Source organism: Chelon labrosus, assembly GCF_963514085.1.
Source record: "Chelon labrosus genome assembly, chromosome: 7".
NCBI lineage: Eukaryota > Metazoa > Chordata > Actinopteri > Mugiliformes > Mugilidae > Chelon > Chelon labrosus.
In genome coordinates this window covers 312,343-325,457 of record NC_140343.1, presented here as the reverse complement: position 1 = coordinate 325,457, position 13,115 = coordinate 312,343, and the positions used below count along the sequence as shown (strand labels likewise).

The 13,115-nt window shown below is 48.7% G+C and overlaps 1 protein-coding gene across 2 annotated transcripts in view; it reads left to right on the top strand.

Annotated features, from left to right (window-relative positions):
• Positions 1–13,115, top strand: part of nrd1b (nardilysin b (N-arginine dibasic convertase)) — a 37,219-nt gene that overhangs the window by 9,072 nt on the left and 15,032 nt on the right. The window contains exons 13-23 of one of the 2 annotated variants that reach the window (XM_084548877.1): positions 1,245–1,365; positions 1,485–1,543; positions 1,674–1,728; positions 1,893–1,997; positions 8,975–9,098; positions 9,645–9,731; positions 9,825–9,944; positions 11,510–11,561; positions 11,659–11,809; positions 12,320–12,447; positions 12,516–12,678. In XM_084548877.1, the coding sequence (XP_084405003.1) occupies positions 1,245–1,365; positions 1,485–1,543; positions 1,674–1,728; positions 1,893–1,997; positions 8,975–9,098; positions 9,645–9,731; positions 9,825–9,944; positions 11,510–11,561; positions 11,659–11,809; positions 12,320–12,447; positions 12,516–12,678 (1,165 nt within the window). Of the gene's footprint in view, positions 1–1,244; positions 1,366–1,484; positions 1,544–1,673; positions 1,729–1,892; positions 1,998–8,974; positions 9,099–9,644; positions 9,945–11,509; positions 11,562–11,658; positions 11,810–12,319; positions 12,448–12,515; positions 12,679–13,115 lie in introns of both variants that reach the window. The other variant, XM_084548876.1, reaches the window with a different exon arrangement.

Sequence of the window (13,115 nt, the reverse complement as noted above, 5' to 3'; positions counted from 1 at the left end):
GACTGATGGATCAGATGAGACTGATGGATCAGATGAGACTGATGGATGAATCAGATGAGACTGATGGATCAGATGAGACTGATGGATGAATCAGATGAGACTGATGGATCAGATGAGACTGATGAATCAGATGAGACTGATGGATGAATCAGATGAGACTGATGGATCAGATGAGACTGATGGATGAATCAGATGAGACTGATGGATGAGACTGATGGATGAATCAGATGAGACTGATGGATGAGACTGATGGATGAGACTGATGAATGAATCAGATGAGACTGATGGATGAGACTGATGGATGAGACTGATGGATGAATCAGATGAGACTGATGGATGAGACTGATGGATGAGACTGATGGATGAATCAGATGAGACTGATGGATGAGACTGATGAATGAATCAGATGAGACTGATGGATGAGACTGATGGATGAGACTGATGGATGAATCAGATGAGACTGATGGATGAGACTGATGGATGAATCAGATGAGACTGATGGATGAGACTGATGGATGAATCAGATGAGACTGATGGATGAGACTGATGGATGAATCAGATGAGACTGATGGATGAATCAGATGAGACTGATGGATGAGACTGATGGATGAGACTGATGAGACTGATGGATGAGACTGATTGATGAGACTGATGGATGAGACTGATGGATGAATCAGATGAGACTGATTGATGAGACTGATGGATGAATCAGATGAGACTGATGGATGAATCAGATGAGACTGATGGATGAGACTGATGAGACTGATGGATGAATCAGATGAGACTGATGGATGAGACTGATGGATGAGACTGATGGATGAATCAGATGAGACTGATGGATGAGACTGATGGATGAGACTGATGAATCAGATGAGACTGATGGATGAATCAGATGAGACTGATGGATGAATCAGATGAGACTGATGGATGAGACTGATGGATGAGACTGATGGATGAGACTGATGGATGAATCAGATGAGACTGATGGATGAGACTGATGGATGAATCAGATGAGACTGATGGATGAATCAGATGAGACTGATGGATCAGATGAGACTGATGGATGAGACTGATGGATGAATCAGATGAGACTGATGGATGAATCAGATGAGACTGATGGATGAGACTGATGGATGAGACTGATGGATGAATCAGATGAGACTGATGGATGAGACTGATGGATGAGACTGATGGATGAATCAGATGAGACTGATGGATGAGACTGATCTTGTTTGGTGCCTCAGGTGCTGGGCTCTGGCTCTGTTTGGAGGGAACAGTGAGACGGGCTTCGACCAGAACACCACCTACTCCATCTTCTCCATCTCCATCACCCTCACCGACCAGGGCTACCAGAACTTCTACCAGGTACCCACAGCCCGTCTCATATCATGTCTCAGCACCATCTGTAACCATGGCAACGGGTCTGAAGCTCTGATTGGTGGAGACGTGTTGGTCATCTCTCAAGTTGTGACTGTTGTGTGCAGGTGGTCCACTTTGTGTTCCAGTACCTGAAGATGCTGCAGACTCTAGGTCCTCAGCAGAGGTTAGCATTAGCATTAGCATTAGCTCAGCCTTTTAAACCTGTTCCCTGGGCGCTAGTTCGCCTTTAATTGTTATTTAATATAAGACTCTTCTGTCTGTTCTTGTTGCTTTAACTATTTATGTTCTTTAAGGATCTATGAGGAAATTCAGAAGATTGAAGCCAACGAGTTCCACTATCAGGAGCAGGTATGGTTTCACGTGTCAGAGGAGAAATCATTTTTATTTATACTGAAACATCTCAGAGACACTGATTCAACCTGAACATTCACATTAATGAATATAATCGTTAATGAATGTCATCCGTCAGCTTTATTTGTCTCTTTAACCTCCTGTTCTCATGTTCCTGACAGACGGATCCCATTGAGTTTGTGGAGAACATCTGTGAGAACATGCAGCTGTTCCCTAAACAGGACTTCCTGACAGGAGACCAACTCATGTTTGAGTACGAGCCGCAGGTAACGAGTAGGGTTTAAAAAACTATTATCAGATTAAAATAGAATAGAAGACTCTGTTTAAAACATGTCACATCCATTCAGTCAGATTCAGGTGATCAGTGTTTGTGTTGTGTTCAGGTGATCAGTGTTTGTGTTGTGTTGTGTTCAGGTGATCAGTGTTTGTGTTGTGTTCAGGTGATCAGTGTTTGTGTTGTGTTGTGTTCAGGTGATCAGTGTTTGTGTTGTGTTCAGGTGCTCAGCGTGTGTGTTGTGTTGTGTTCAGGTGATCAGCGTGTGTTGTGTTCAGGTGCTCAGCGTTTGTGTTGTGTTGTGTTCAGGTGCTCAGCGTGTGTGTTGTGTTGTGTTCAGGGGGGTATTCCAGAAAGCAGGTTTAACAAACACTGAGATAAAACTTAACCTCTGGCTTGTCTGAACCTGAGGCGACTAAACCCGAGCTGTCGGTTCCAAAACACCGGTTTGCAATCAGTTCAATCAACCCCGGATTGTTTAACCTAGAGTTGTGCGCGATCACGGCGAAGTTATAAAGGCATCATCTATTGAGAGTCGAAACCATGATTAAAAATGGCAAAGCGCAGAGCAGCCTATTTTTCTGAAGCGGAGCAGCAAGTTCTGCTCGAGGCGTACGAGGAGGAAAGAGCGATAATAACGAAAAAAGCAATAAAAGGAACGAGATCTTGCTTGGCAGAGAATTGCCGACCGCGTAAATGCGTAAGTTTAGTAGGATATAGCACACTAATGTGTCAGAAGCACAATAATTCAGTAGATATTAGGCTACATATTAACTTCTTTGTATGAGACTTTCTTATACTATAGAATACCTTGTCATATATTGTATTATTTTTAATTAGATGTAACCCGACCGCCCTCAAGAGAACGTGGCCGCAGGTCAAAACAAAATATAAAAACATTGTCCAAGTTGGTAAGATATATCTGAGTGCATCATCTTAGACATCACTTATCCAGTATTATATTCTTGAATTGCCATATTGCAACAAGTTACATTCATTTCAAAGCCAATAGGAAGAAAGCAGAGGAGAGGAAGACCGGTTCTGGGCCAGCGGTGTCCCCCCTCACCCCTGTGGAGGAGTTGGCGATCAGTATCAATCGAGGGCGTCCGATGATGGAGGGGATTCCTGGGGGCACGTCATCGGAGCCCTCAACCTCCCAGGAGGAGCAAAATGAACAAGTGCAATGTATTTACCCTAATAGGCCCACTTCTGTCTAATTTGTGTAGCCTTGCATGTTCGAAAATGACCAATTTATAGCCAATATTACCGTTCATATAAATAATAGGAGGATGAATAGACATTATCAGCAGTCAAGGAGGAATCGAGGTAAAGAAATGCTGTGCAGAGACTAGAGCATAGTTTCTTCATGTTTTCTGTCAGTGCATGAGAACACTGGATCAGAACATTTGCTCTATAATGAAGTGTTTTCTCTTTTCAGGCCATGAAACACGCAATGGGCAAATAAATGTGTGAAACAGTCTTACGTGCATTTATTTTATTTTTTTTGGTTGAAGTGATTGTGACAGATTTCATCACGCATTCTTTGACCATCTCTGATGTCAAGTTGCTGAATGTGTTCCTATCTGCTCCTCAATAGCAGGAACTAATTCATTGCGCAACGTTGCAATGTTGTGCAATAGGCTATCGCACGCGCAACAATTACGATGAGCGAATCCACGATGCGTAACGTTCGAAATGTGGGGATGGAGAATGCTGTTTAAATATATTAAAGATTCCGAAGAAAAACAGTAGTGCTCTGGCAAAAACTCATCAGGAAAAGAAAGGATATTAAGTCGTGGTCTTATACCCTCTCACGGTGAATAGCCCGAATGATTTGTGCTTCAATGTCAATTGGATCTTCCTCAAAAGGAAACGTCATTGTGTGACAAGTGTGGAAAAAGCGGTCTGGCTGAACGTGCACTTAAATACCCGAACATAACCTGAACAAAACCTACCCCTACCAGGTTAAGTTCAGAGCCTATGTTACCATGGTTACTTACATAGCCTGATCATTTTTGAGCGTTCTGGAACCGAAATCCCAGGTTTACCGCTAACTCTGGGTTTACATACCCAGTTAAGTTCAGAGCCTATGTTACCATGGTTACTTACATAGCCTGATCATATTTGAGCGTTCTGGAACCGAAATCCCAGGTTTACCGCTAACTCTGGGTTTACATACCCAGAGTTAGCGGTAAACCTGCTTTCTGGAATACCCCCCAGGTGCTCAGTGTGTGTGTTGTGTTGTGTTCAGGTGCTCAGCGTGTGTGTTGTGTTCAGGTGCTCAGCGTTTGTGTTGTGTTGTGTTCAGGTGCTCAGTGCTTGTGTTGTGTTGTGTTCAGGTGATCAGCGTGTGTGTTGTGTTGTGTTCAGGTGCTCAGCGTGTGTGTTGTGTTGTGTTCAGGTGATCAGTGTTTGTGTTGTGTTGTGTTCAGGTGATCAGTGTTTGTGTTGTGTTCAGGTGCTCAGCGTGTGTGTTGTGTTGTGTTCAGGTGATCAACGTTTGTGTTGTGTTGTGTTCAGGTGCTCAGCGTGTGTGTTGTGTTGTGTTCAGGTGCTCAGTGTGTGTGTTGTGTTGTGTTCAGGTGATCAGTGTTTGTGTTGTGTTCAGGTGCTCAGCGTGTGTGTTGTGTTGTGTTCAGGTGCTCAGCGTTTGTGTTGTGTTGTGTTCAGGTGATCAGTGTTTGTGTTGTGTTCAGGTGCTCAGCGTGTGTGTTGTGTTGTGTTCAGGTGATCAACGTTTGTGTTGTGTTGTGTTCAGGTGCTCAGCGTGTGTGTTGTGTTGTGTTCAGGTGCTCAGTGTGTGTGTTGTGTTGTGTTCAGGTGCTCAGCGTGTGTGTTGTGTTGTGTTCAGGTGATCAGCGTGTGTGTTGTGTTGTGTTCAGGTGATCAGTGTTTGTGTTGTGTTCAGGTGATCAGTGTTTGTGTTGTGTTCAGGTGATCAGCGTGTGTGATGTGTTGTGTTCAGGTGATCAGCGTTTGTGTTGTGTTGTGTTCAGGTGCTCAGCGTGTGTGATGTGTTGTGTTCAGGTGATCAGTGTTTGTGTTGTGTTGTGTTCAGGTGATCAGTGTTTGTGTTGTGTTCAGGTGCTCAGCGTGTGTGTTGTGTTGTGTTCAGGTGATCAGCGTGTGTTGTGTTCAGGTGCTCAGCGTTTGTGTTGTGTTGTGTTCAGGTGCTCAGCGTGTGTGTTGTGTTGTGTTCAGGTGCTCAGTGTGTGTGTTGTGTTGTGTTCAGGTGCTCAGCGTGTGTGTTGTGTTCAGGTGCTCAGCGTTTGTGTTGTGTTGTGTTCAGGTGCTCAGTGCTTGTGTTGTGTTGTGTTCAGGTGATCAGCGTGTGTGTTGTGTTGTGTTCAGGTGCTCAGCGTGTGTGTTGTGTTGTGTTCAGGTGATCAGTGTTTGTGTTGTGTTGTGTTCAGGTGATCAGTGTTTGTGTTGTGTTCAGGTGCTCAGCGTGTGTGTTGTGTTGTGTTCAGGTGATCAACGTTTGTGTTGTGTTGTGTTCAGGTGCTCAGCGTGTGTGTTGTGTTGTGTTCAGGTGCTCAGTGTGTGTGTTGTGTTGTGTTCAGGTGATCAGTGTTTGTGTTGTGTTCAGGTGCTCAGCGTGTGTGTTGTGTTGTGTTCAGGTGCTCAGCGTTTGTGTTGTGTTGTGTTCAGGTGATCAGTGTTTGTGTTGTGTTCAGGTGCTCAGCGTGTGTGTTGTGTTGTGTTCAGGTGATCAACGTTTGTGTTGTGTTGTGTTCAGGTGCTCAGCGTGTGTGTTGTGTTGTGTTCAGGTGCTCAGTGTGTGTGTTGTGTTGTGTTCAGGTGCTCAGCGTGTGTGTTGTGTTGTGTTCAGGTGATCAGCGTGTGTGTTGTGTTGTGTTCAGGTGATCAGTGTTTGTGTTGTGTTCAGGTGCTCAGCGTGTGTGTTGTGTTGTGTTCAGGTGATCAGCGTTTGTGTTGTGTTGTGTTCAGGTGCTCAGCGTGTGTGTTGTGTTGTGTTCAGGTGCTCAGTGTGTGTGTTGTGTTGTGTTCAGGTGATCAGCGTGTGTGTTGTGTTGTGTTCAGGTGATCAGTGTGTGTGTTGTGTTGTGTTCAGGTGCTCAGCGTGTGTGTTGTGTTGTGTTCAGGTGCTCAGCGTGTGTGTTGTGTTGTGTTCAGGTGATCAGTGTGTGTGTTGTGTTGTGTTCAGGTGCTCAGCGTGTGTGTTGTGTTGTGTTCAGGTGATCAGTGTTTGTGTTGTGTTGTGTTCAGGTGATCAGTGTTTGTGTTGTGTTGTGTTCAGGTGCTCAGCGTGTGTGTTGTGTTCAGGTGCTCAGCGTGTGTGATGTGTTGTGTTCAGGTGATCAGTGTTTGTGTTGTGTTGTGTTCAGGTGATCAGTGTGTGTGTTGTGTTGTGTTCAGGTGCTCAGCGTGTGTGTTGTGTTGTGTTCAGGTGATCAGTGTTTGTGTTGTGTTGTGTTCAGGTGATCAGTGTTTGTGTTGTGTTCAGGTGCTCAGCGTGTGTGTTGTGTTGTGTTCAGGTGATCAGTGTGTGTGTTGTGTTGTGTTCAGGTGCTCAGCGTGTGTGTTGTGTTCAGGTGCTCAGCGTGTGTGATGTGTTGTGTTCAGGTGATCAGTGTGTGTGTTGTGTTGTGTTCAGGTGCTCAGCGTGTGTGTTGTGTTGTGTTCAGGTGATCAGTGTTTGTGTTGTGTTGTGTTCAGGTGATCAGTGTTTGTGTTGTGTTGTGTTCAGGTGCTCAGCGTGTGTGTTGTGTTCAGGTGCTCAGCGTGTGTGATGTGTTGTGTTCAGGTGATCAGTGTTTGTGTTGTGTTGTGTTCAGGTGATCAGCGTGTGTGTTGTGTTCAGGTGATCAGCGTGTGTTGTGTTCAGGTGATCAGTGTTTGTGTTGTGTTGTGTTCAGGTGATCAGCGTGTGTGTTGTGTTCAGGTGATCAGCGTGTGTTGTGTTCAGGTGCTCAGCGTGTGTGTTGTGTTGTGTTCAGGTGATCAGTGTTTGTGTTGTGTTGTGTTCAGGTGATCAGCGTGTGTGTTGTGTTCAGGTGCTCAGCGTGTGTGTTGTGTTGTGTTCAGGTGATCAGCGTGTGTGATGTGTTGTGTTCAGGTGATCAGCGTGTGTGATGTGTTGTGTTCAGGTGATCAGTGTTTGTGTTGTGTTGTGTTCAGGGGGGTATTCCAGAAAGCAGGTTTAACAAACACTGAGATAAAACTTAACCTCTGGGTTGTCTGAACCTGAGGCGACTAAACCCGAGCTGTCGGTTCCAAAACACCGGTTAGCAATCAGTTCAATCAACCCCGGATTGTTTAACCCAGAGTTGTGCGCGATCACGGTGAAGTTATAAAGGCATCATCTATTGAGAGTCGAAACCATGAGTAAAAATGGCAAAGCGCAGAGCAGCCTATTTTTCTGAAGCGGAGCAGCAAGTTCTGCTCGAGGCGTACGAGGAGGAAAGAGCGATAATCACGAAAAAAAGCAATACTTGCGCGTCTGCCAAGGAACGAGATCTTGCTTGGCAGAGAATTGCCGACCGCGTAAATGCGTAAGTTTAGTAGGCTATAGCACATTAATGTGTCAGAAGCACAATAATTCAGTAGATATTAGGCTACATATTAACTGCTTTGTATGAGACTTTCTTATACTATAGACTACCTTGTCATATATTGTATTATTTTTAATTAGATGTAACCCGACCGCCCTCAAGAGAACGTGGCCGCAGGTCAAAACAAAATATAAAAACATTGTCCAAGTTGGTAAGATATATCTGGGTGCATCATCTTAGACATCACTTATCCAGTATTATATTCTTGAATTGCCATATTGCAACAAGTTACATTCATTTCAAAGCCAATAGGAAGAAAGCAGAAGAGAGGAAGACCGGTTCTGGGCCAGCGGTGTCCCCCCTCACCCCTGTGGAGGAGTTGGCGATCAGTATCAATCGAGGGCGTCCGATGATGGAGGGGATTTCTGGGGGCACGTCATCGGAGCCCTCAACCTCCCAGGAGGAGCAAAATTAACAAGTGCAATGCATTTTCCCTAATAGGCCTACGCCTAAATCACTTATGTCTAATTTGTGTAGCCTTGCAAGTTCGAAAATGACCAATTTATGAACTTCTCAGTTGTAGGTGGAGGTGGAGTGGTGGAGCCCGCACGCGCGCGCAACAATTACGATGAGCGAATCCACGATGCGTAACGTTCGAAATGTGGGGATGGAGAATGTTGTTTAAATATATTAAAGATTCCGCAGAAAAACAGTAGCGCTCTGGCAAAAACTCATCAGGAAAAGAAAGGATATTAAGTCGTGGTCTTATATCCTCTCACGGTGAATAGCCCGAATGATTTGTGCTTCAATGTCAACTGGATCTTCCTCAAAAGGAAACGTCATTGTGTGACAAGTGTGGAAACAGCGGTCTGGCTGAACGTGCACTTAAATACCCGAACATAACCTGAACAAAACCTACCCCTACCAGGTTAAGTTCAGAGCCTATGTTACTATAGTTACTTACATAGCCTGATCATTTTTGAGCGTTCTGGAACCGAAATCCCAGGTTTACCGCTAACTCTGGGTTTACATACCCAGTTAAGTTCAGAGCCTATGTTACCATAGTTACTTACATAGCCTGATCATATTTGAGCGTTCTGGAACCGAAATCCCAGGTTTACCGCTAACTCTGGGTTTACATATCCAGTTAAGCCAGTAAACCTGCTTTCTGGAATACCCCCCTGGTGCTCAGTGTTTGTGTTGTGTTGTGTTCAGGTGCTCAGTGCTTGTGTTGTGTTGTGTTCAGGTGATCAGTGTTTGTGTTGTGTTGTGTTCAGGTGCTCAGCGTGTGTGTTGTGTTCAGGTGCTCAGCGTGTGTGATGTGTTGTGTTCAGGTGATCAGTGTTTGTGTTGTGTTGTGTTCAGGTGATCAGTGTTTGTGTTGTGTTGTGTTCAGGTGCTCAGTGCTTGTGTTGTGTTCAGGTGCTCAGCGTTTGTGTTGTGTTGTGTTCAGGTGATCAGCGCTGCTCTGTCCCTACTGACGCCCACCAGAGCTAACCTACTGCTGCTGTCTCCAGAGAATGAAGGTCGCTGTTCACTCAAAGAGAAATGGTTCGGTACCAGCTACAGCAGCGAAGGTACGACTCCTCACTAACCACCATGAAAGAAGACCAGCTGACCAGCTGATTTAGAAGAGGCTAGTTCTGTACGACCCTTCCTAGCCTCGCAGCTAACAGTAGCTCTTCCTAGCCTCGCAGCTAACGGTACCTCTTCCTAGCCTCCCTGCTAACAGTAGCTCTTCCTAGCCTCGCAGCTAACGGTACCTCTTCCTAGCCTCGCAGCTAACAGTACCTCTTCCTAGCCTCGCAGCTAACGGTACCTCTTCCTAGCCTCCCTGCTAACAGTAGCTCTTCCTAGCCTCGCAGCTAACAGTACCTCTTCCTAGCCTCGCAGCTAACGGTACCTCTTCCTAGCCTCCCTGCTAACAGTACCTCTTCCTGTTTCCTCTCTTGAGCGATGAATCCACACTACTGCCCCCTGCTGGTCTGAAGGTGTAGATCTTATGAATCAGCTGGTTGATGGCTGTAGTCTTTGTGGTGCGTTCAGGTGCAGCTTTCTGATCCTGGAGAGCAGGAGAATCTGAAGTTGTTTTAATATGTGTGTGTGTTCGTTTTGTTCATCAGATATCCCAGATGAGTGGACTCAACGTTGGACGGGAGACTTTGACCTGAACCCCGACCTCTACCTTCCTGCTGAGAACCAGTTCATTGGTCGGTGTGGACAGACAGAGCTGGACCAGGTTTCACAGTTAGTCTTTGTATTGATCCAGATTTATAATGTTTATATTTCTTCTTCTTCTGCAGCGACAGACTTTGCCCTGAAACCGTCGGACTGTCCAGACTCTGAGTTTCCTGTCAGGATTGTTAACGACAAGCGAGGCGGGCTGTGGTACAAGAAGGACAACAAGTTCAAGATCCCGAAAGGTGAGTCTGTCAGCACCCAACCGTAACCTCCAGGTGTAACATCCAGGTGTAATGTCTGCGTGTAACCTCTGGTGTAACGTTCAGGTGTAACGTCCAGGTGTAACGTCCAGGTGTAACGTCTAGGTGTAACCTCCAAGTGTATTGCCAGGTGTAACCTCCAGGTGTAGCGTCCAGGTGTAGCGTCCAGGTGTAACCTCCAGGTGTAGCCTCCAGGTGTAGCCTCCAGGTGTAACGTCCAGGCGTAGCGTCCAGGCGTAACCTCCAGGCGTAACCTCCAGGTGTAACCTTCAGGTGTAACCTCCAGGTGTAACCTCCAGGTGTAGCCTCCAGGTGTAACGTCCAGGTGTAACCTCCAGGCGTAGCGTCCAGGCGTAGCGTCCAGGCGTAACCTCCAGGTGTAGCCTCCAGGTGTAGCCTCCAGGTGTAACGTCCAGGTGTAACGTCCAGGCGTAACCTCCAGGTGTAACGTCCAGGTGTAACCTCCAGGCGTAGCGTCCAGGTGTAGCGTCCAGGTGTAACCTCCAGGTGTAGCCTCCAGGTGTAGCCTCCAGGTGTAACGTCCAGGTGTAACCTCCAGGCGTAGCGTCCAGGCGTAGCGTCCAGGCGTAACCTCCAGGTGTAACGTCCAGGCGTAACCTCCAGGTGTAACGTCCAGGTGTAACGTCCAGGCGTAACCTCCAGGTGTAACGTCCAGGCGTAACGTCCAGGTGTAGCCTCCAGGTGTAACGTCCAGGCGTAACGTCCAGGCGTAACGTCCAGGTGTAACGTCCAGGCGTAACGTCCAGGCGTAACGTCCAGGTGTAACGTCCAGGCGTAACCTCCAGGTTTAACGTCCAGGCGTAACGTCCAGGTGTAACGTCCAGGCGTAACGTCCAGGCGTAACGTCCAGGCGTAACCTCCAGGTGTAACGTCCAGGTGTAACCTCCAGGTTTAACGTCCAGGCGTAACGTCCAGGTGTAACGTCCAGGTGTAGCCTCCAGGTGTAGCGTCCAGGTGTAACCTCCAGGTGTAACGTCCAGGTGTAGCCTCCAGGTTTAACGTCCAGGCGTAACGTCCAGGTGTAACCTCCAGGCGTAGCCTCCAGGTGTAGCGTCCAGGTGTAACCTCCAGGTGTAACCTCCAGGTGTAACCTCCAGGCGTAACCTCCAGGTGTAACCTTCAGGTGTAGCGTCCAGGTGTAACCTCCAGGTGTAACGTCCAGGTGTAGCCTCCAGGTTTAACGTCCAGGCGTAACGTCCAGGTGTAACGTCCAGGTGTAACCTCCAGGTGTAGCGTCCAGGCGTAACCTCCAGGTGTAACCTCCAGGTGTAACCTCCAGGCGTAACCTCCAGGTGTAACCTTCAGGTGTAACCTTCAGGCGTAACCTCCAGGTGTAACCTCCAGGTGTAACCTCCAGGTGTAACCTCGGGCGGTGAAACCTGAGAGCCTGAAAACATCCGTTTCTAATAGTTGAGCTGAGATCATTTCTTGTGCGTTCCAGTCATCAGGAGAATAAAGGTGTTTGTTATTTAATCACTGGACGTCTCTGAAGTCGTGACGCCATCTTTGACGTTGATGTGTTTCAGGCTACATCCGGTTCCACCTGATCTCCCCGATGATCCAGAAGAGTCCTGAGAAGTAAGATGACACCTGTTTACATCAGATCCATGAATCAATGAACCAATCAGAGTCTCAGGTCGTACTCACCATGAAGAGTCTCTCTCCTCTTCGTCAGTCTGGTCCTCTTCGACCTCTTCGTGAACATCCTGGCTCATAACTTGGCGGAGCCGGCCTACGAAGCCGACGTGGCTCAGCTGGAGTACAAGCTGGTGGCTGGAGAGCACGGCCTGGTGGTCCGGCTGAAGGGCTTCAACCACAAGCTGCCGGTGAGGGGGGTCGGGTGGTCCGGAGGGTCCGGAGGATCCGGACGGTCGGGGGGTCGGGGGGTCCGGAGGGTCGGGGGGGGGGGTCCGGACGGTCGGGGTGTCGGGGGGTCCGGAGGGTCCGGAGGGTCGGGGGGTCCGGAGGGTCCGAACCGTCCGAAGGTCGGGGGGTCGGGGGGTCCGGAGGGTCCGGGGGGTCCGGAGGGTCCGAAGGGTCCGAAGGTCAGGGGGTTGGGGGGTCCGGAGGGTCGGGGGGTCCGGAGGGTCCGAGGAGTCGGGGGGTTGGGGGGTCGGGGGGTCCGGAGGGTCGGAGGGTCCGGAGGGTCCGGGGAGTCGGGGGGTTGGGGGGTCGGGGGGTCCGGAGGGTCGGGGGGTCCGAAGGGTCCGAAGGTCGGGGGGTTGGGGGGTCCGGAGGGTCGGGGGGTCCGGAGGGTCCGAAGGGTCCGAAGGTTGGGTAGTGGGACCCAGGTAGTGGAGTCACCAGGTGAGTTTCAGGTCTTGTTTCTCTTCCAGCTGCTGCTGAAGCTGATCGTGGATCACCTGACGGACTTCAGAGCAGAGCCGGGCGTCTTCACCATGTTCTCAGAGCAGCTGAAGAAGACCTACTTCAACATCCTCATCAAGCCGGACAGACTGGGCAAGTATGTGGACGAGCCCGAGACCCACGCCGCCGTCACGTCTTCTTGTTTAATGTCCTCTGTCTCTGCAGAGACGTCCGTCTGCTGATCCTGGAGCACTGCCGCTGGTCCGTCGTCCACAAGTACCAGGTGATCAGCAGAGGACTGACCGTCCACCAGCTGATCGGCTTCGTCACGGCGCTGAAGGTGGAGCTGTACGCTGAGGGGCTGGTCCAGGGGAACTTCACCAGCTCGGTACCCGCCTCCACCTGTCACTACACCCTCCACCTGTCTCTACACCCTCCACCTGTCACTGAATCCTCCACCTGTCACTACACCCTCCACCTGTCACTGAATCCTCCACCTGTCACTACACCCTCCACCTGTCTCTACACCCTCCACCTGTCACTGAATCCTCCACCTGTCACTACACCCTCCACCTGTCTCTACACCCTCCACCTGTCTCTACACCCTCCACCTGTCACTGAATCCTCCACCTGTCACTACACCCTCCACCTGTCACTGAATCCTCCACCTGTCACTACCTCCACCTGTCACTACACCCTCCACCTGTCACTGAATCCTCCACCTGTCACTGAATCCTCCACCTGTCTCTACACCCTCCACCTGTCACTGAATCCTCCACCTGTCACTACACCCTCCACCTGTCACTGAATCCTCCACCTGTCACT